The 20895-nt window shown below is 33.0% G+C and overlaps 1 protein-coding gene across 3 annotated transcripts in view; it reads right to left on the reverse strand.

Annotated features, from left to right (window-relative positions):
- Positions 1-20895, reverse strand: part of TRDN (triadin) — a 226506-nt gene that overhangs the window by 84580 nt on the left and 121031 nt on the right. For all 3 annotated transcript variants that reach the window (XM_039854431.1, XM_039854433.1, XM_039854432.1), the window contains one exon: positions 6415-6492. In XM_039854431.1, the coding sequence (XP_039710365.1) occupies positions 6415-6492 (78 nt within the window). The remainder of the gene's footprint in view (positions 1-6414; positions 6493-20895) is intronic.

Genomic DNA, 20895 nt, shown 5'->3' on the forward strand with positions numbered 1-20895 from the left:
GTGTGTGCATGCGTGCATGTGTGATTGAAAAGGGGGTGCAAAATGTTTCCTAAATCTGTCCTGTTTAACCACTCAGGATTCTGAGGGCAATAAGGGGCTAATCTCTCCTAAGTAACACAGTTCTGACAAACATTTAATAATAAAACAGTTCTCATGCTAAGGGTTAAAACCACCTGTAATGTTAATGTATAAGGTGCCATTTGATGTTGGGAAGGCAGGGGGGACACATAGCTCTGCTCTGTTTGTGGAATAAATGAATAACTACAGTGACTCTTTGAACCTGCAGGATTTTCAGGCCCCGTGAGAGCTTCCACTAGACATGGGAATTAATTCCTTCACAAAATGTAATACTTTTTCAAAAGATTATGAAAATTAATATTATATCGAAGTTAGGAAGTCAATTACAATTAGGTTATGCCTATAATTAAATGCAAATTGACAACAACCACAATGATTGCATGAGGTGGTCATTATATAAAGATCTTTTTAAACGCTATTATAGCATTCTTTGTCTGGCCAAATATATTCTAAAAAATATAATGAGAGTCAAAGAAAACAACTGGTCTAATATATGATTAGTCTTTATAGCCAAAGATTCAAAGCAATAAAAGTTCATTATGGTGTACAAAGTGTGTGATGTGGGAGAGGAATGAAATTCAAGGAAGGCAAGACAGAACTTCAAGGCATTACATAAGCAGCCTGGAATAAGAGGTGTACCAATACATTGCAGAATGAAGTGAGTGCTATTTGAAACTTATTTTTTTTAAGTGCTGTGAAAGCACAAAATGATCTTTTAAGGGCTTCACAGATGTATAGAGTGCTTTTACCCATAACAAGGTCCATGGTATTTTTAGATTTCTACTGATAAAATTCTAAATTATTTGCAATCTCCTGTGAACAAACTTAATACTCTAGTCTATATATAAATTCTACTTTTTTAAAACATTAAAATGAAAACTATGTTTACGCTCCTACATTTTGACCTGTTATAACTGTACTCCTCAAATCAAACAGCATATGTTAGTGTCACATGTTAAGTTCCTTTTCATATAATGCCATTTTCTTGCGACTTGGTCCTAAGAAAATTCCAGACTAAAATAGTGCATCAAGGACTGTGCATAATCAGCCTCACTAAAAACAGCTTGATTAATACTAAATATGTCCTAGTTCCTAATCAATTATGTTAATGGTGTCGCAGGCAGAACATCTGCAAGCCCTGACAAAGCCCATGATCTCAGCATTGCCTGATAAGCGGACTCCTCAAGAAGCTGCTCAGCGCCAGCCTCCTCAGTGCAAGGACTACCTTAAAAGCCTTACAATCCTGCATCTTTGTTATGTTATTCACTTACACAGAGCATTGGGTTGCAGGGTAAAAAGTCAAATTAAATTGCTCTTTAAATGTAACAATAGAACCTAAGTGTCCCACTTAACAAATGACACCTACCATTTCAAATCACAGATTGATAGGCAAAATATTTGCTACTTGATCTTTTATGACCTCTGCTAAGAGATAAACTAGAGTCAAACACTTGAATAATCTGACTATCAAAATCTGTCTCAAATTGGGGGACTGGAGTTCCATGATTTATGTCCACCTCACAACAACAGAATTAGAATCTGATGAAACTTAAGGAGACACTATTATTTATAGGCTATCTCTTGTCCTGTGAACACTTGGACTGTGAGATAGTCACTTGTCAGTTTTGTGACACATTATATCAAGTCACATAAGCTATTATAGTCCAAATGCCAAAAGAAATATAACTCTTCTCTCTCTCTCTCTCCTCTCTCTTTTTTGAACTGGGTTCTATAAATTTAGGAAAAAATTATTTACTAGCTAGGTAAATTAGACACAATAGTAGCCAGTGATGAGATTACTCAGTTTTTGTTGTTTTGTTACCTTCAGTATAAACTCAGTTATATTTGAGTCTAGTTAAGAAAGTTTTGAAAATATTTAAGTCCTATCAATTATAAGCATGTACAGATGTTGTAAGTTTGGAATTTACGCCTTTAGAAAACCATATATGACAGAAATGAAAGAGTCAGAATCATTGTTTACTCAAAAACAAGTACTTAAACAACTCTAATTTATGAGGTAAATATTTAAGCTGCTTTATTTACATATTAATTAAACTTAGAGTTTACCAAATGCTACGGACTGAATTGTGTCCCTTCGCAATCTATGTGTTGAAGCCTTAACCCCCATGTGACTGTATTAGAGACAGAGCCTTTAAGAAGTGATTAAACTTAAACGAGATCATAAAGATGGAATTCTGATCCTATAGAACTGGTGTCCTTCTAAGAAAAGGGACAGTGGAGCTCTCTCCCTACCATGTAAGAACACAATGAGGAGGAGGACATCTGCAGGCCAAGAAGTGGCTCTCTCTAGAACTCAACCATGAAGGCATTCTGACCTTGGACTCCCAACCTCCAGAACCGTGAAAAAACAAATTTCTGTTGTTTAAGTCACCCATTGTTTGGTATTTTGTTACAGTAGCCCATGTATACTAAAACACCAAGGTTGATCTGAATTTTTTTTGAAAAATTAATATATCAAGAAAAAATTGCCTTTATATAATTGTTACACACATAAAGTCTGGAGCCAAGTGAATGACTGGGTGAAGGAAAAGAGGAAGTCAATGGTGATAGTGGGAAGTTTGCCCTATCCAAGACAATAACCTTTAAAAAACATACATAAAAGACCTTTGTGGACCAAACAAAATATATCTACAGCTGAATTGAATAGGAGACAAAAATTTCAAACCATGAACTAGATCTGCACTGTTCTCTACATGTTCAAGAAGGATTGTTGATTTGAAATCTTGGAGTGAGCCATTACAAGATCATTGCATTAAATCATGGTCTTTAATGACCAAATTATTTTTTATATTGGAATTGATACAGTACTGATTTACAGATCATATGGGATTTTTATTTAAAATTTGCAAATTCTAATTCATTCACTTCATATGGATGACCAAATCACAATATTTTACTTACTGTATAATAGGTTGTTATAATTTACAAGTATAATGTAATGTTTCTCCCATTCCCAGGGGCATTTCTCTTGCTTTCTTATAAGCATTTTTAGAATGCTTATGTAGTTGGCCTGAAACTTTTTCTTTTTCCCAGATAACTAGCAGTCAAAATGTCTTCAAAAGTGGCATTTCAATAATTCTAAAGGACATTTGGCCAATTACAGGTTATTCAGGTGACTAATACTAAATTAAAAGCATTTTTAGAAACATTCAGTTGCTCTCCACCTCCTTCCCAAATCATCTAGAGATTTGCTACTCAGATGTGGTCCTCTTCCAGCAACATCTGCAATCCTTGGGAACTTGGTAAAAATGTAGAATCTCAGCCCCTACCTCAGAACTACTAAATCAGAATCTGCATTTTCACAAGATCCCCATGTGATCTGTGTGCACATGAAATTTTGAGAAGCATTGCTGGGGTACTCCTGACTAAAATTATGTTTTCATCCCAGAACTGCATGAGATCTAAAGCACAAAACTTTAAGCGTCAATTTTTAAAAACTGTTGACATCTCAGAAAATATGAACATATAACCCTCAAAATCAAATGTCATAGTAATAAAACGAAAAGTTCCCAGGGCATAGAACTAGAAATCCAAGGCTGGAATCCCAGTCCTACTCTTAATTAATTTAGCATAAGTAAGTAAACTGCAAGCCTGGGTTTTGTAATATCAAATGTAAAATGCATATAGGTATAGCAAATGTAATATTATAAATAAATGTGAGTCAAATAGAGCATAGCCATAGGCATGACGTGGTCAGGATCTAGCCAGACAAATGCAAAGAACATGTTGATGTCATAACATAACCTTGGGAAAACTTCTCCTCCCACTACTCATATCCTTCTCTGGCTATTGAATTTGTAAAACATAAACGGATAGCCAAAAGTAATTCTATTTCAATGTTCTATGGGAAACTCTCTTGTCCCTGACTAAAGCCATCAGCATCCTGCTCTGCCTAACTGGGCCTGTTTTATATCAATGGATTTCCATCTTAGTTAATAGCACTGTTGTCCACCAGATACCTAATTCAGAAAGCTGGAGTCATTTTAATTCCTTCTTCTACCTCAGCACCTAGATCCAATCTGATACTTAGATCAGTTGCTACTCTCCCAAAATCTATTTCTAGTCCATCTATTTTTCTCCATCTACTACACTACTATTTACTTCAAGCTTTATAACTTGTTTTGACCACTCTTTTCCCAAGAGCCTGCAACCAATACCACCAGTCTACCTTGTAGGATGAGAGCTAAGTTGATATTTCTAAGTGAACATGTCTATTCCATTAATGAAAAACTCCTCACCTTCTACAGACAAAAATAAAAATTCCTTGGCCAAGAAGGAAATATGTGTATTTGTATGTGCACAAAATATCTCTGGAAAGAACTAAATTGGTTACCTGTAAGGAGAAGAACTGGGTAGTTGGTGGATAAGGCCAGGAGAAAAACTTTTTACCCTACGCTGTTTTTGTAACTTTTAAATTTTGAACCATGTAAATATATCAAAAATTTAAAAGAAAATAAAAGTTCCTCATCTGAGTGAAATAGCATGAGGTCAAAGATTTGCAAAAATGCAATCAGACAAAAAAGGAAGAAAGGAAAAGGAGAGAAGAGTTAGATAAGTAAGAATTGAAAACATTGATAAATCAGCAGCCTGAGTATATTGGGGATTTATTTTAGTATTCAATATTTCATAATGAAACTTTAAAGATAAAAATAAATGTCAAGCTTGCCTATACAAGGTACTTCATGATCTGCCCTCTGCATGTCTTTGTATCAGCATTCCCAAACTCTCTCCATGCTTTTTACCTTCTCTCCATGAAGAACTAATTACTTCTCTGGACCTTTCTTTCTCATCCCATGCCTTTGCATATGCCACTCCTTTTATTGTTAATGCTCTTTCCTTCCTTGCGTGAATAATGAACACCTCTTCCTGGGATTTCAATTTCACAGTCATCTCTGCCTTTTCTGTGATCCTCCTCACCTGTTCTAGCCAGAGCTATGCCCTTTCTTCTCTAACCTTTCACAGTACTTTGTACTAATTTATTTTTTGTTTCTTATTCCATTGTGGTGATCAGCATACCTCTTAAAATACAGCAACCAAGGACCCTCTTGGTGGCTCTGTGCTTTATAGAGCTGTTCTGGATCCTTCTCCAGCTACACTCTGCCCTGGTTCTAGGTGTCAGTGTGAGGATAGGGTGTGGCCACCTAGAATCCCTTCTCTCTTATACTCCAGATTCTGGGACCCTGATTTTTTCCCCCTAAACAGCCCGTACTCTGATGCCAGTGGCTGTGTGGGCCTCTTCCTGAATGAATTCTCTTAAGCATGGTTACCCCTAGTCTCAAAGAGTGGCCAAAGCCAACAGGTAGCTGTTGAACAGAGTGAATACAACTTAGACAAGCCGATTGGTGTCCACATGTGTACACTGACAGTCCCTTTCAGTGTGGGACAGAGTAGGGTGGGAAGGGTGCTGTGGTGATCTGGGGGAGACCTCCATTTTTCTCTTGCAAAAACTAGTGGCGTACTTGGCTTTAATGACTTGCATTTTATATTGGGCTCTTCTTTAATTAGTTTTAATTTTCTATCTGTAAACTAAGTCTTGGTAGGGCATGAACTTTTTTCTATTAATCTCTGAATCTCCAGTACTTTGGACAATATCTAACATGATCCCATGGTCGGGATTTAATAAATAATAGTTGAAGGAATGAATGGAAACTTAATGAAAAGATGTTAAATGTCTAGCAAATTTAATTATGATAATACTTTCATCATCTAATTTTGCTAATCTTGGACATCATATTTTGAAGAATTACTTATTACTTGTAGTGTTAACTACTAATTCTATAAAGTACTTATGAGTTGGCATTTAAGTTGCCATTTCATCCTAACAATAACTCTGTGAACTCAGTACTATTCTTATCTCATTTTAAGGATGACGAAACTCATGAACAGTGAGTTTAAGTAACTTCCCAAATTTACACACCTAGTAAGAAGTAGAAATCAAATTCAAACCCAGAAATTCTGACACTAGAATCTTAAGACAATAAATTGATCAAGTGGTGGTAAAACTGCAAGAATCACAGGGCATATTCTGGTCCATTTGTCTCTATACTTTCTGGTTGATTTCCAGGGTACAAAGCTGGTCATTATTCTGGAAGCTGGTGGTCACCAATATAGAATCTTAAGAGGAAATTTTTGGTTTTCTAAGAAGGAGCAAACTGTAATTTCAGGAAAAGTAAACTGTAACTATGTAGTATATGTAGACATACTAAAACTATTTGAGAAAATATGGATTTTGTTGCTTTTATTATTTTGTTTTATTTCTCTACATTCTATTTTAACCATAATAGAGAAGATCTTTGGAAAAACTAAAATACTTGCCTTCAAGCGTAAGTAAGGCTGGAGTGGGTCTGGAAGCTTGTTCTGTTGGTAATGGAGGAGGTATGGCTGGGCTTTGTCCTGTACACACAATACAGAAATAGGTATTGAAAAAACAGTATTAAAAATTTAATATCCACAACTAAAATAGCTAAATCTGTCCCCAACATGCATAATTCATAATCTGAAGTATAAATTTATATTATTATGCAATAAGAAAATTGTTATTAGGTGAGATTTTTAAGTGGATACATACATAAGTTCAGCTCTCTTCAGAGCCATTTCTGGACATATTACTTTTCATAGATGTATACACAATGTTAAATTTAGCTAATGGACTTCATTAATTAAAAATCTACATGCAATCAAATAAAGCAATTTATTTTCAATATGCACTTAAATTATGGAAACTAAAATCACAGAAGCTGAGAGAAATCCTAATACATAGAAAAATCATTTTTTTTCATTGAACTAAAAATTCTCAAATGATATAATAAAACAATAAAAGAAGGTTAAAATATATAGGACTTTTGATATCAAAAATTTTCTCCTGCCAAAATAAATGACCTGCAGTTAAGTAAATAATGGGCCAAAGGGAAAATATATTCAGTTTTATAGGACCTTGAATAGCTCCCTTAAGTCTCTGGGCTTATTATGAACTGTATAAAAACCCACAATCATTTCCGAGTGCTTCCTTATCCCAAGTGATTTTTTTTTATTAACCAAAACCACCTAGGCCATGAACTGTAAACATTAACTAACATATGATTTCATATGAAATGCTTGCAATATGTTTTATCATTAATTTTCATTTCATGAACTCCTGCTCTTTCTTTTTTAATCCAGGAATCGACGTGGGCATATGCACCTTCTAAAATCTCACTGACAGCTAGATATTATCAAATGTCAGCAGATCTGCCTGCTTACTGGAAGTTTTCCAATTTTAGAATTCGTCAAAATCATTTCACCCTTGTGAATTGTGGATTAGCAAGTGGAGTAATCAGAGGTGCACACACCACATTCTGGTGGTGGTGAGAAGGGAAGAACCCTAGGCCTGGACCGTCAAGCCAAAGAGAGGTTGGTCTGAATTGACTACAGGATTTCCTTCTAGTCATTGCAAACAATAGGTTGATGCATGAGCATGTTCAGGTATGTATAAAAGCAAAGCATATTGTTTCATAACATGCAGGCTGTATACGTAGAAAATATCAATTCAGATTATATTTTTCCCTCATGAGCACAAAGATTTAATAGAAATGATGCAATATGTAAGTTCCTTTTTTAATGAGCAAAGAAAAGTAAGGCTGGGAACACCAAAAAAAAAAGTTTGATCCACATTTTTCCCCCAGTTAAACATTTATATAGGGCTTACTATGTAACTGGAACAATCACAGTTTTGATAGATTGCCATTTAATCTTCACAAGAGTCTTAGGGTGTAAGTATAATTTTCATTTTATAGTTTGAAAACTGAGGCAAACAGAGGTTCAGGCCAGTCAGCTCCTAGGACATAGAACTAGATTTCCATGCAAGCACTAGATGTGAGATGCTTAAAGTTCCTCTCTGATTGTCTAAGATGAGCAAAGCATTGTCTTCTATAAGGGGGTCCATGACTGCAGCTGGGAAGGGACAGAAAAGAGACACTTCCACCCTTTGTCCATCCTATTCGTAAGTCAGAAGGATGTCTACTTGGAGAGATTCATTCCCATGTCTTGCTTGAGAGCTGTTCTTGAAAAAATATTTCTAAGGTGGGATAGCTTTAAAATCTAGTTTTAAAATCTAGGGAGAACCTAGGTTTAGGAAGAAGTCACTTAAATAACTAAAGCTTAAAGTACAAGTGGCTATAACTATAATTCAATTGCTTCTAAGTACTAAGGTTTTCAAAAATATCTTCATAGAATGCTGCCTGTTCAACTTAAGCTGCTTTCTCCTCTGTCAGATACTTCTAAGAACAGTTGTAAATGCATAGTAATAATCTTTTTATAGTCTTGATAAGCTCTTTAGAAATTTATTTTAAAATACATGAAATATTTTCCCTGGAAAATTATTTATAATTTACACTATAAAATACTCTTAGGTTTTCATGGAGGAACTATAAAGTTATTATGTTATTAAAAAAAATTAGTAAGCACTTATCATGCACCAGCACTGAAGAAGATCCATTAAATTCCATCCCTGCCTTCAAGAAGTTCCCAATACACTGGCTAAAACAGACTTACAGAGAGAACATTATAATGCAGTGTGATGAACGGAACTAATATATAGAGAGAGGACATTGCAGAATGATTCCTAGAGAAGATTAACTGCAACATGCGTTTTAAAGGCCTAAAAGAAGTTTGCCAGGTAAAGAAGAGAAGAATGGATTCTGGGCAGCAAGTATCTGGTAAAAAAAAAGAAAAAAAAAATAGCCTAGATGACAAAATATGTAGAAGTATTAAAACAAGCAAACTGGTGCTTCTACAGCATAAAGTGCAATATCCAGCTTTTATCAGAAATTATCTAAAACTAAAATGGACTAAGTATGGTCACTAATATGGCTGACTGCATAGGCTGTTGATTCAGAAGAAAGTAGGGTCACAAGAAAAAAATGAAAGAAAAAGCCAGATGGCTGCCTGCCTCCATGGTGACAGTGACAGTTAGCCCTGGCAGGGGAATTATTAGTTTAGGACAAATTTTATTTGTGCTAAGAGGCACCAAAACAAATCAGGCATATCATAGTTGAGCACAGCACATGACTTTCATGTTGACTTGTAGAAAAGTCTTCTTTTATATAATGCCAGAGAATGCTTTTGAAATCAGAAGCCATCATTTTATAAATGCATATATTATATGTAATATTTTATAATAATTACATCAATATAATATTATATCAATAGAATTTTATAATGAAAGCAATGTTGTTTAGTATAAAGACTTTATGTTTGGAATCAAATGGATGGAGTTTCAGCTCCATCCCTTATAGCCTTTGTGAATTCGAAAATCTCATGAGGATTCCAAGCCTAGGTTCATAAAATGAGGATAGTTTTTTAGGGCTGTTATAAGAATTAAATAATAAAGCAACCAACATATAGTAAATACTCAAAATATCAATTCCTTTTCTATAGTATTTACGATTTATATTTCATCTATTCTTTAAGAAAACAAAGACATAAAAACAGATAAAATTTAAAATGACAGAAGTAGCAGAACTCATTTACAGGAAAAAGGATTATAATTTTATTAGCAGTATATGCCTTTGGAATTCCTGAGAATTGTTACTCTCTAAAGGAAAGATTTACATTGTTGAAATTTACAATGGAACTCTAAAGGTGCCCTTCATTTTACAAGCTATTACCTGAAAATCCCTCTGACATTCGAACATAGTGAATTGGCTTTATTTTTGTTCCTTGAATGATTTTGTCTGAATTATTTCCATAAACTTGAATGGCATATTTGTAAGCTGCCAATATTTTATTGTTCTGAGGTTTTTTTTTTTTCTTTTTCTTTTTTTTTCCCTCTCAGAAGTCAGTTTGATTCTTTTGGGTTTAGTCAAATTCCCCTGGGGATAGTATACAGTGTACATTCCTTCTAATGATCTAAGTTGCTGATGTTTTCTTTACTTTGCTAGAAATGATGCATAGAATTACTTAGAATCTCAAATCAAGTAGAAAGCTATGAGCTGAATTCAGATTGCATGAGGTAAAAACAAAACAAAACACAATTCACTACACTAAAGCTTAATTTATCTAGTTTATCAAAGGAGATTCCCTGGTTGAAAATCATTTCTAAAAACCTGAATATATCCCCTAAATATTGAAACAAATGTTGAAGATATTATTTTTCTCTAATGCCTAATAGATATTTTATTCCTTCAGTCTCCAATGCATTTTTCTGGAGGTACTGAGTACACCCAGAAGACAATAAGCTCTTTAAAAGGCCTCAGTACTACAAACAGTAAATGGCTATAGGTACTTGGATGAAGAATGTGTCACTCTAGTAAGTGACATTGAGTTAAAATTTATTTAAAGTTTTTAAAATAATTAAAAATTTTTAAATTTATTTAAAGTTTTGAAATTATTGCAAATGCCTATCCTAATTCATTGTTTCAGTTTCATAAAGGCATTTATAAATCTATGACTAAAGGTAAAAAGAGAAGATCAGAATTTAGTAAGAAAATCATAGCCAACTTTGTTAAAGCAATGATATTGCTTTTATACATTGAATAAAAGTTCCTAGACTATTTTTGTAACATGTAGAATATTTTTCATATGTAAAATTTAATAAGTACTAAAATTAAATAAAATATGGCTTTATATTTTAGGTTGACATGTGATTGTGTTAGTGTCCTTTATTAAAATAGGACACTTTGCACTTCAACATTCCTTACTTTGAGAGTCTCTTTCTCTTACCTTGTACTTTTGGACCATTTATAAAATGGAAGTAGGGAGGTATAGGTATTTGTTGTATCAATCTCTCCTCCTTTTTCTACCCCACCTAATTAAAAAAAAATGTGAGATTTCACTTACATAATAAATCCAGGCTTACAGATTTGCCTTTGGAAAGAGAGTCTTAATAATAAGGAATCATCCAAAAAGTTCAGGAGTTTGTATGAAATGGGTACATCAAGGAGGCATATATTTTCTACTTGTGTATCACTAAATTCTACACATGCACTTTGCATTCTTGTACTTAATCTTGTGGATGGGGCATACAGAAAACCAACAATTTATCACTTAAGTGTCAGTTGTTTCAAGGTAAAATTTAAAAAAATAATGTCTCTTTTAGCTGGGTTGTGGTGTTTATGAATATAACAATACGAATAAAACTGCAGTGAAAATAGAGAAAGACCTGGTGTTATGGAGCTTACATCAGAGACAGAGGAGGCAGGAAGCTGATATTCTAGTGGAAAGAGACAAAGCATATCAACTAAATAAGTAAAATGGAAATAAGTATTTTATTAAAAATGTATCAAGGAAAGGTAATAACTGCTATTCAGAGTAGTGGGTGGCAATTTTAAATATATGGTCAACAAAAAAACATAGAAATTATAGATAGTGGATGGATTTAGAGTATATTTGGACTTAAATCCAGTAGGACTTTTTTATGAATTTGATATGGATAGTGAGAGAAAGAAATTAAGGATGACTGACAATTTACTTGAAGAAGTATAATACCCAGAAAATTTTCCATATACCTAGCTAGATACTGTTTATGGACTAGTGGCTTAGTCATTGTTGTCACTTGAATTATAATAGTTCTCAGTTTTGCCAGAGGACTTATATAAAGCACACTGAAGAAGAGGACATAGTTACTTTATTGGGATATTCCAATAAAATCTCATCAGTAGTTAATTCTCAAAATTTTTTTCATGATTTTATAAAAGTTTTAAGCAAATGGATTATTTAATATAAACTGGTTATGTGACCCTACTATAAGGATGTTTAAAACACCAAAAGCTTCGACTTCTTAGATCAAAGAGCATCCTCTAGGCCAAAATGTTTCACTGAAAAGGTTTCTTTGCTTCCTGAAAAAAGCTTCCCTAATATTTCCATGTGTTATTATATATTTGCATATTCACTTTGATGGAAAGCAAGAAAAAGTAGCCAAATATAAATTTCATACATTCTTTTGATTAAAAATGATAAGAGTAATATTACTGTTTTTTTCTCTTCATCTTCAATTTATGAAGTGAAAAAAAAATTTCATAGAACGTCAACTATAGAAAGGAAATAAGATTGATGCAAGATCATATCATATCATTGTTCTATTTATTCTTATACCTCGATTATGACAGGATACCTCATGTCTGTGACTTAACAAAAATACATGCATAGAATCATAATCATAGAGTTTGGGGATGTGGAAGAGACCTTTGAAAGCATCTATTCCAACACCCTAATTTTTTCAGATGGAAAAATATGATCTCTGGAGGGATAAGTGGCTTAAGCAAGGTTATGCATTGAGAACAGATCCAATTTAAAATTGAGGTTTTTTTTCACTCTCTTTTATTTTTCTATTTATTTAATACCTATTTACAAGGTCGAGAAAAAGTACAACTATTTTAACTATTATCACACGTGACTCATAATCCTTGGAAAATCTGCAAATATTCATTTCCTAATATAAAGTTAGTTTTCTTCAGTGGCCATGTTCTGTTTAACCTTAATTAGATGCTAAATTGACCTCAATTAACCCATGAAAGAGGCTCAGTACTTTTAGACTAAATTCCTTACTATTTGACCTCATTGGCACAATTCTAGATACACCTTCAACTGGGATGTTTCTAAAACTTTTAGAATTACTATTTCGTAAATTTTCTTAAATATGTTTTTTTCTAGTTATATTAACAATATCTCTTTCAGCACCACACCAAAACCATATTTGTACATAGGGCCAAAGGGAGACTCAAAAGATGGAAAATATAAATAAACAGGTGATGTGAATTCTGTTTTTCTTTTAGTACAAAGGTCAAAGCTGGTAGAAAAAGAGGTTAAGGCATATTAGATGAACTAAAGTCTCAATTTGGAAAGCTAAAACTAAAAATTATCTCATGTACTCAGAATGCAAATATCCTACTTGCCATGGAGTCATCCAATGAATGTCAAATATATATGGGTTTCAAATTCTCATTGATAAAACTGCCTGGAATATGGTTTATTCTAGTAACTCCTCAAAGCTTAGCCACTTTGTCTATTACTTAACTCCCTTATATCAATTCCCTTGACAACTTTTTATGTTCCCAGAATGCCCTATGTACACTTCATCTAGGCTTTTTCTCCTTTTTTTTCCCCCAAATCTTCACTGGACTATGAACATATGAGGATGGAATCTGGAACATTAACACAAATTTGATGAAGAAAAATGAATACCTAAAGGAAAAAATAAACGATTAAACAAATAAGTGAATAAATAAATGTTACTAAATGGTACTCTGTTAGGCTCTTTCTAGAGTGTTTGATTATAAACAGACTGAACTACAGTATTTTAGTTCTTGGTAGAGTGCAAATTACTTCCAATAAAACACATGATAAAATTTTTATTTAATTTTTTTGTTTCCTTTTTTTTCTTTCAATTATTTATAGTTCCAGACCAAAATATTTATTTTCTTTCTGTGAGAAGCTTTACTAATTTATGTATGGGTAGGACAACAGTCTTTCCATGAAAGTGAAATATCAGTGCCTGTATCCATCGTTAGTGGGAAAAAACAGAGATAAAGCTCAAAGATGAAACAAGGTTGCATCATTAAAGCTTGATTGAGTTAAATAGCTCAATCAAGACATAGGGTTTGCAATATACTGTACATCTACAGGCCTCCTCAAGTGGAAAGATTATGTAAGTTATCCATTGTAGTATGTTTCAGCCTGAAGAAATCACCTACAGGTGTAACTTGAATAGCATTTTCATGCCAGAAGATGCCTTAGAGTTCATTGAGAACACTGAAACCCAAAAAAGTTGAACAACTTGCCAAATTCACCCAAGGGATTTATAAGTAGAACCTATGTATGTAAATTCTCAATGTGTGTTCTTTGCATAGCAATATGTTCTTTTTGTGTTTGCATTTACTTTAGAAGGAGCATTAAAGAATAAGAACAAACAAAATATGTGATGAAATTTAGAATAGTGCTAAACAATTTCAATTAATTACAAATATTAGGTTGTTATATTATGTTTTAGAATTCCATAGTCAATGATATCATTTTATGATAATTAAAAGAAAACATATCACAAATGCAGAATTCTATATTATGGTGAGATGATATTATTAATGGACATTTTAACTATTCTGTTTGGAGATGACTTAAAATACAAATAACATATGTTTTTGACCATCAGTTATGTTAATTCAATATTCAGAGTTACAACAAACTTAAATTAGGTCTTTGAGATGTGATTTTCCAATGTCAAAATATCAAATATTCTTTAATAAAATGAAAATGTCTATTCTCGAAGGTGTTGAGTAGCAGGAGTAGCTGTAAGATAAAAATATCTCATCTTATTAGAAATTAATTTTTTTATGGCAAATATTTAAAATGTTACATTTACATATGTTTTTAAGTACATAATTGAATAGAATTAAAAATGCATAGTTTTTAAGGAAAACCACAAATTTTCAATAAATTTTTAAGCTAAAATCTCAGATTTTATTTAAATTCCTAGATATGCCCCTATCCTTTACAATTTGAACATTTTGACTAATGAATAATGGGCTATTACTCATTTAATTTAAGTGATCATTTCTGCTAATAAAGAAGTATCAGTTCTAATATGGTTGTTTACCAACCAGTTAATTATAATGGAGTATATACCTAAATATAAGTACATTTAGTATGTCATAATTCTCAAGTCAAAATTTCATAGTTCAGGTTTTATACATATTCAATATTACTTTTAGATATCTAATACACTTTAGCGGTTTACTCAGACTGAAGTCATACCAAATTATTGATCAGTGAGAATCTGAGTTGCAACAAGAAAGGTGAAGAAATAAGAGAAAAGATGTTTTTTAAAACAAAAATCATTATATTTAAAAACTGTATTAAATAAATTACGAGTAAAATAACCAATTCACTTCCTAAGAAGTCGGAGACTTGTAAACAATGTAAAGATGGAGAATTAAAAATGCCTCTTTTGTCTTATATCTTTTCTGTTTGTTTGACTTTAAGATGCTACTACAGAGGTATTGACAGAGAGAGGCTGGCATAGTCAATTGCCAAATCGATTCCCAAACCGCTAGAATCTGTTCTTTTCATTCTCAATAACTTCAGGACACAACTGCAACTATAGAGATAAATTGACTCTATGTTCTCTTTCATCTTAATTTGCTGCCACTCTAACTCTTAAGAATAAAATATACTTAAAATCTAATGATAGGACTGGGTGATATTTTACTAGGCTTTATGGCCAGCTTAATTGACCCCCAGGAAATTTAAAGTAAACCATATCCAAGATTCCTTCAACAGTTTTGGTTACAAGCCATTTGTGCTCTTGAGTGTAGAATCAATTTCTTTCAACCACCAACCATCAAAGACAGCTAAAGGTTAGCAGATTCCCTTCATTCTTTGGCAGTTACGTTGGTAAGTTTAAGAGTCCATGTCAAGTTTACATTATAAGGTAATCAGAAATTGTGTTTGTATTAAATTATACTACTTAGAAAATAGAAAAAGGGAAAAAAGAAAACCTAAGAGGAAGTTACTCTTTTTAAAAACATATTTGTAATTCTTCCTGCCTTACCGAAAACAATATCCAGTCATCTTAGCAAATTCCCCAATTTCCTTTAGGTTCAATTTCCTTATCTATGAGGTGAGGAGAGAATTCAATGAGATGATCTATGTCAAGAGCTTAGCACAGTCTCTGGCATATTATTAACACTCAGTACATGATAAATCTTGTTATCATCATTATCATTATCATCATCGATGTTGTCATCATCATCTTCTCCTATAGTCCTCAAAAATCCTTAAAGCTACATTCAGAATAATGTATGGATGACTATCTGAGTTTTCCTCCAGCTCTAAGTAAGCCATGTTAGTCAAGACTTTTTGTGAAATTGTTTTCTCCCTATACTCAAATGCAAGGAGATAATTTTTTAAGCTATTGGGTGGCATTTAAAAAACAGTGTTGCTTCTCTTTTATAAAGAATCTTATTCATATAAAATAAAATCAGTTTGGCATTTTTCAGCCACCTCATTTAGTTCTTTCCACATCACATAGGACTTAGCAAAGGGAAGAAATTTTTAACTGTCCTACTCTTTGTCTCTGCCTGTAGGAAAATTTCTTTCCTTTTTTTTTTTTTTAATTGTCTCTGACAAATGCAAGTATTTCGTGTTTTTAAGCAATTCAAAGAGATATGAAAAGCCTAAGGAAGAACCATCGAGCCAATTAAAAGGGGACTTCTGGTTTTGGAATTTACATCAGGAGGGGAAAAATAGACTTGACTTTTTGTTTTAGGGAAGAATTTTCCACTGGTGCTTTAATAAGGATGATAAAACTCCACACCTTTTCAACTGCAGGCATATAACATAAATTTAATACTTCGATGCTTGTACTAAATAGAGATAAAATGAGAACATGTTAATAATTACATTTTAATAGGCTTAACACCACAATTAAATTCATAAATATATTCTCACTTGAATGACACATTTGGAAGTCATCCAACTTATCTTCCTGTTTTAAATTGTATATAACATACTATTTTGTCATTTAAAACACTGCTTATTCAATGTCTGCCAAGAGGCTATTTATAATTATACCAAAAATAATATTACTCTGGGAGAAAATTATTATTAATGTAATTATTATCATATAATAGAAAATGGAAAAGGTTTATATTTTATGCAACAGCCATGTGAGAGAATATTAAATCCTCCATTTTTCACGAGGTATTTCAACATGAAAATTTAGTCCACTTTCTGTAAGAGTTCCAAATGTTAAAATGAGTCTCGTCTACTAAACATATGCTTATTACCTAACCACTGTTGATTATTTCAATAGGAAGTGGTTTGTAGGTAAGAATTTTTCCTTCAGGAAAGCAGCATATCAATCATAAAGCAGAATTATTGACTGAAATCGAGTAGTGAGGATGTGAGACACATAATGTAAATAATTAAGTGTAAATAACAAAGGACAGATACTAAAGTATAATGGTGTCTGATTTGAAAGGATATACAGTGGGGTAGATAACACCTACATGGTGAGATATTCCTTTGTTCAGTTTTTTATCATGTATTGATTTCTCACTTGGTATTGTTAAAATAAAATAAAATAAAAAATCTAATTATATCACAACCCTCTATGGGTGAAAACAATTGACCATCTAAGTAAGAATAAATACTGAACTCATTGTAAGCAATTCGTAACAATCACAATAAAGCTGAAAATAAGCATTGACAAAATAGTGAACTACATCTTTACGAAGCCTGTCCTAACCTCTGTGGCCTTCTCCTCTCTAGATGTTTATAGTGAGTAAATCTGCATCATATGATTTATTATTTAATTAGTACCTTCTCTCATTTTTCTCCTCAACCGGCTTTATACTGTTCATTGTTTTAATTATCTCTGCCTAGATTGTTCCCTTTTGCTTTGAAACTCAGGTTATGACTACTAGCATTGAACATATACTAGGGACTCAGTAATTACTGAGAAATTGATTAACAGAATGACTTTGAGCATAACAACTGGATGTTGACGAGGATATGGCAAAAATTTATTGTCGCAAGTGTGGAATAATTGTTATTACTATGTAGGCATAATAGTATTATTGCCTCATCATAGACTATTTTAGAAAACCAAAATGTAAAATATATTGGGCTAGAACACCAGTCATAAAACTGATCAAAAAGTACTGAGCAACTGGTTGAACAGTCTACAAATTATAACATTAATGTTAATATTGCAAAATTCATTATTGTCATCTTGTACAAACCTCCTATACAAGAAAAAAAAAACTATGAATGAGGAATAGTTGTTTACCAAATAGATCTTTGAAAGTAATTTTTTCAACTACTTAGTTTATAATTAGTTATACAAAATGAGTATGGGTTATACTTATTATTTCCATGTTTAAAATATGGCCTGTTTAAGAAAAGGAGCAAGAAATGCATTTATTTGAATGGTTGAAAGTCCTAGATTCTCTATTTTTTATCTACTGGGCCACCCCAATGAACTTTAGAATAGCACTAGGGGAATATATTCACATAATTAGTAGAATGCTTATTTTAATCTGCACTCTTGCATATAAACTGACAGATAAGATTATTATAAGACATGACACATTAATAAAAAACACCTAATTAATTTGATAATTTTTTGATTAAGCCTTAATTTTTCTTGCTTCTCATGCAGCAATTTAAATTACTCTGTATTATTTGTTCCTTTGCAGACTATTTTAGCATGCTTTGAATAGTCTCAGTAGGTTACCTGAAAGAAAATTTATTCTTGTATGACAACTGGTCTGTGCCATTAATAGTGACAAGGCTAGACCAAAACAACACTTTAAAGGAAGCTCTCTCACAGCAAAGATATTCCTTTAGAATCTGATACCTTTTTCAAAATGGTAGGAGACAGAATTCTGAGAATGTGAGCAAAATGAAACCTTAGGTCTTCATTTTGTTCCCTTTAATGGACATAGAGAGAGTCAAGTCATATGAACATTCTATTACGGGAGAGAAGTCATATTTACTAGCCTTCTCCCCAAACTTAAAGCCCTTTATCACATGAGTATACTGAGAGTGGTAGCAGCATCAGATGAATCACAGCCACTCAGAGTGCTTGGATCTGTTTCTTTGTACATTCCAGCTATTTATAGTAACTAGAATGTCTAACGGATTGAGACAAATATGAAAATCTGATACATTTATCTCGAGCAGATTCCACCGATTTCGAATAATCAGAAGGCAAATCTCCTGTGGGCATGCCAAACCCAGGAACTATGCATACCAGTAATTAAGTGTAGGCTCTCTCTCCTTTGTTCTGTCACTTCTGTCTAGTTCTGTATGCTGCCTGCTGTTTATGGTGCTCATAGCAAACCCAGCTTTGTTAATTCTGAGCCTCTGTCTCTAGAGATAGTGCCAATAACTCCTTTAAAAATCTTTACACAGGGTCTATTTGCAATGTTTAGAAACAAGTCAGCTTTGTTAAATAACAAGATTATTTCTAGGAATAAATAAAGAGGGATGCTCTAGGGTGATCACATATTTTTTCATTGAGATAAATATCAAATAACATGAATTCAATTTAATAAACAAATCATATATCTAGCAAGGTTTACGACAATAGGGATTTAAAAGCAAATGTTTCTTGAAGGTATATATAAGGCAGAAAAGAAAGACTTGCTAGGGAGAGAATTTTTCTATATTTGGGCACGCCACCATCACTACCACCACTATAGACTTAATAGGGCTTATTATGCTTACCCTAGTCAGGTAGTGTTTTAAGTGTATGCCTGCATGCATGAATTAATCCATACATTAACCCTATAAAATAATGTCTATGATCATATTTTAAAGAAGTCAGCACAATGCATATTTGTTAACTGCGGTATCTACAGAATCATAGTTCTTAGAACTCATCTAGAAGACACGTAAACCAAAATTGTTACATGGATGTAATGCAGGATTTTTTTATATGATTCTCAGTATAACACTATAAATTATGTTGTTATTACCCACATTTTATATATAGTAGAACCAAGGCTAGACGACATCAATCAGATGGCAAAATTGGTGTGGTATGTTATTTGTTGATGTGGTTCTGAAAAAATGTTTTCCTCTTCCTAACAAAATTCTGTTTGTGATAACTCTTACGTGTTCAATTAGTAAAGAGCCAACACTCAGAGAGCCAAGGATGCTTAACTGCTCATGTATTCTGTAACACTCTTATTAGCAGCTTCGGTTGACAGAAAAAGAAATGAAGGCTTACAAAGATCGATTCACTTGACTAAGACATATTCAAGGAAGTGTCAGAGCCTAGATTTGAAGCCATGCAGTCTGGCTCTGGAGTCTATGTGCCTAACCGCCTGTTCTCACTGCTAGGAATGTTTGTGCATTGGATGGCTACCTCTGAAAAGTCAAAATAAAACAATGTAAAACAACAACAGAAATCAGCCATAGAAAGAAAGGAAGATATTGCTCCATTTTAGATTATAAATAAGTCTGATTCTAGCACTTTCCTTACAGCACTGTGTTTTTAGTGAATAGTTACACATATTTCACTCTCCTCAATTATGTCTAGACCTCATTTAAGTTTTTACCACACACATGTGCTTAACTTGTCAAAATAGTTTGTAGCATTTTGAGTTGCTACAAACTATTTTGTCACTGTACACTGTTCCCTTTACCACCTTTATGAGCAATTGGTTCTTCTTTTCTTCCACACCATGTTTTAGACTTGTCAGCTTGAGTAGAGTGTTGCCTGATCACACTCTCTGAAATGCTGGTGTCATATCATTGTTCTATTTAAAACCCTTCAAAGACTCTCTTCCATGCCAAATATCAGATTTGCTTGATTGACCAAGTATCTGTAATCTGTTACCACAAACTTATCATTTCGTATTTCTCGATGTTTTCTAATCTTAATTTATCCCCTTGCCTGTCTGATATCCTCATTGTCATATAAACACATCAGTATCACATATACTGTCATGTCATGCCTCATCAATTTTCTCCTTCATTCAAATACAAAGCAAGCCCTATGCACTCCTTAACATTTAGGCAAATATCCATCTTTCAAGTTTTAGTTGCATGTTATCTTTCCTGACATCAGGAATCACAGATTCTCTCCTCTGAAACTTGTAACATTTAGTGTATTATGCAGCTCTTAAGTTTAAGCTTTTTCTATTATTTTTTTTCTCTTTCAAATAATCATACACTCTACTTGTTAAAGTTATGGGTTATCTTCTAGTATTATATCTTCTACTGTGCTCAGCCTAGAACTGATGAATATAAGGGAGATATTCAGGATTTGTGTACTGACTTATTTCACTCACACTCCTGGCGACTCCATCTCCA

Source organism: Pteropus medius, unplaced genomic scaffold (assembly GCF_902729225.1).
Source record: "Pteropus medius unplaced genomic scaffold, Ma_sr-lr_union100, whole genome shotgun sequence".
In the NCBI taxonomy this organism is placed as follows: Eukaryota; Metazoa; Chordata; class Mammalia; order Chiroptera; family Pteropodidae; genus Pteropus; species Pteropus medius.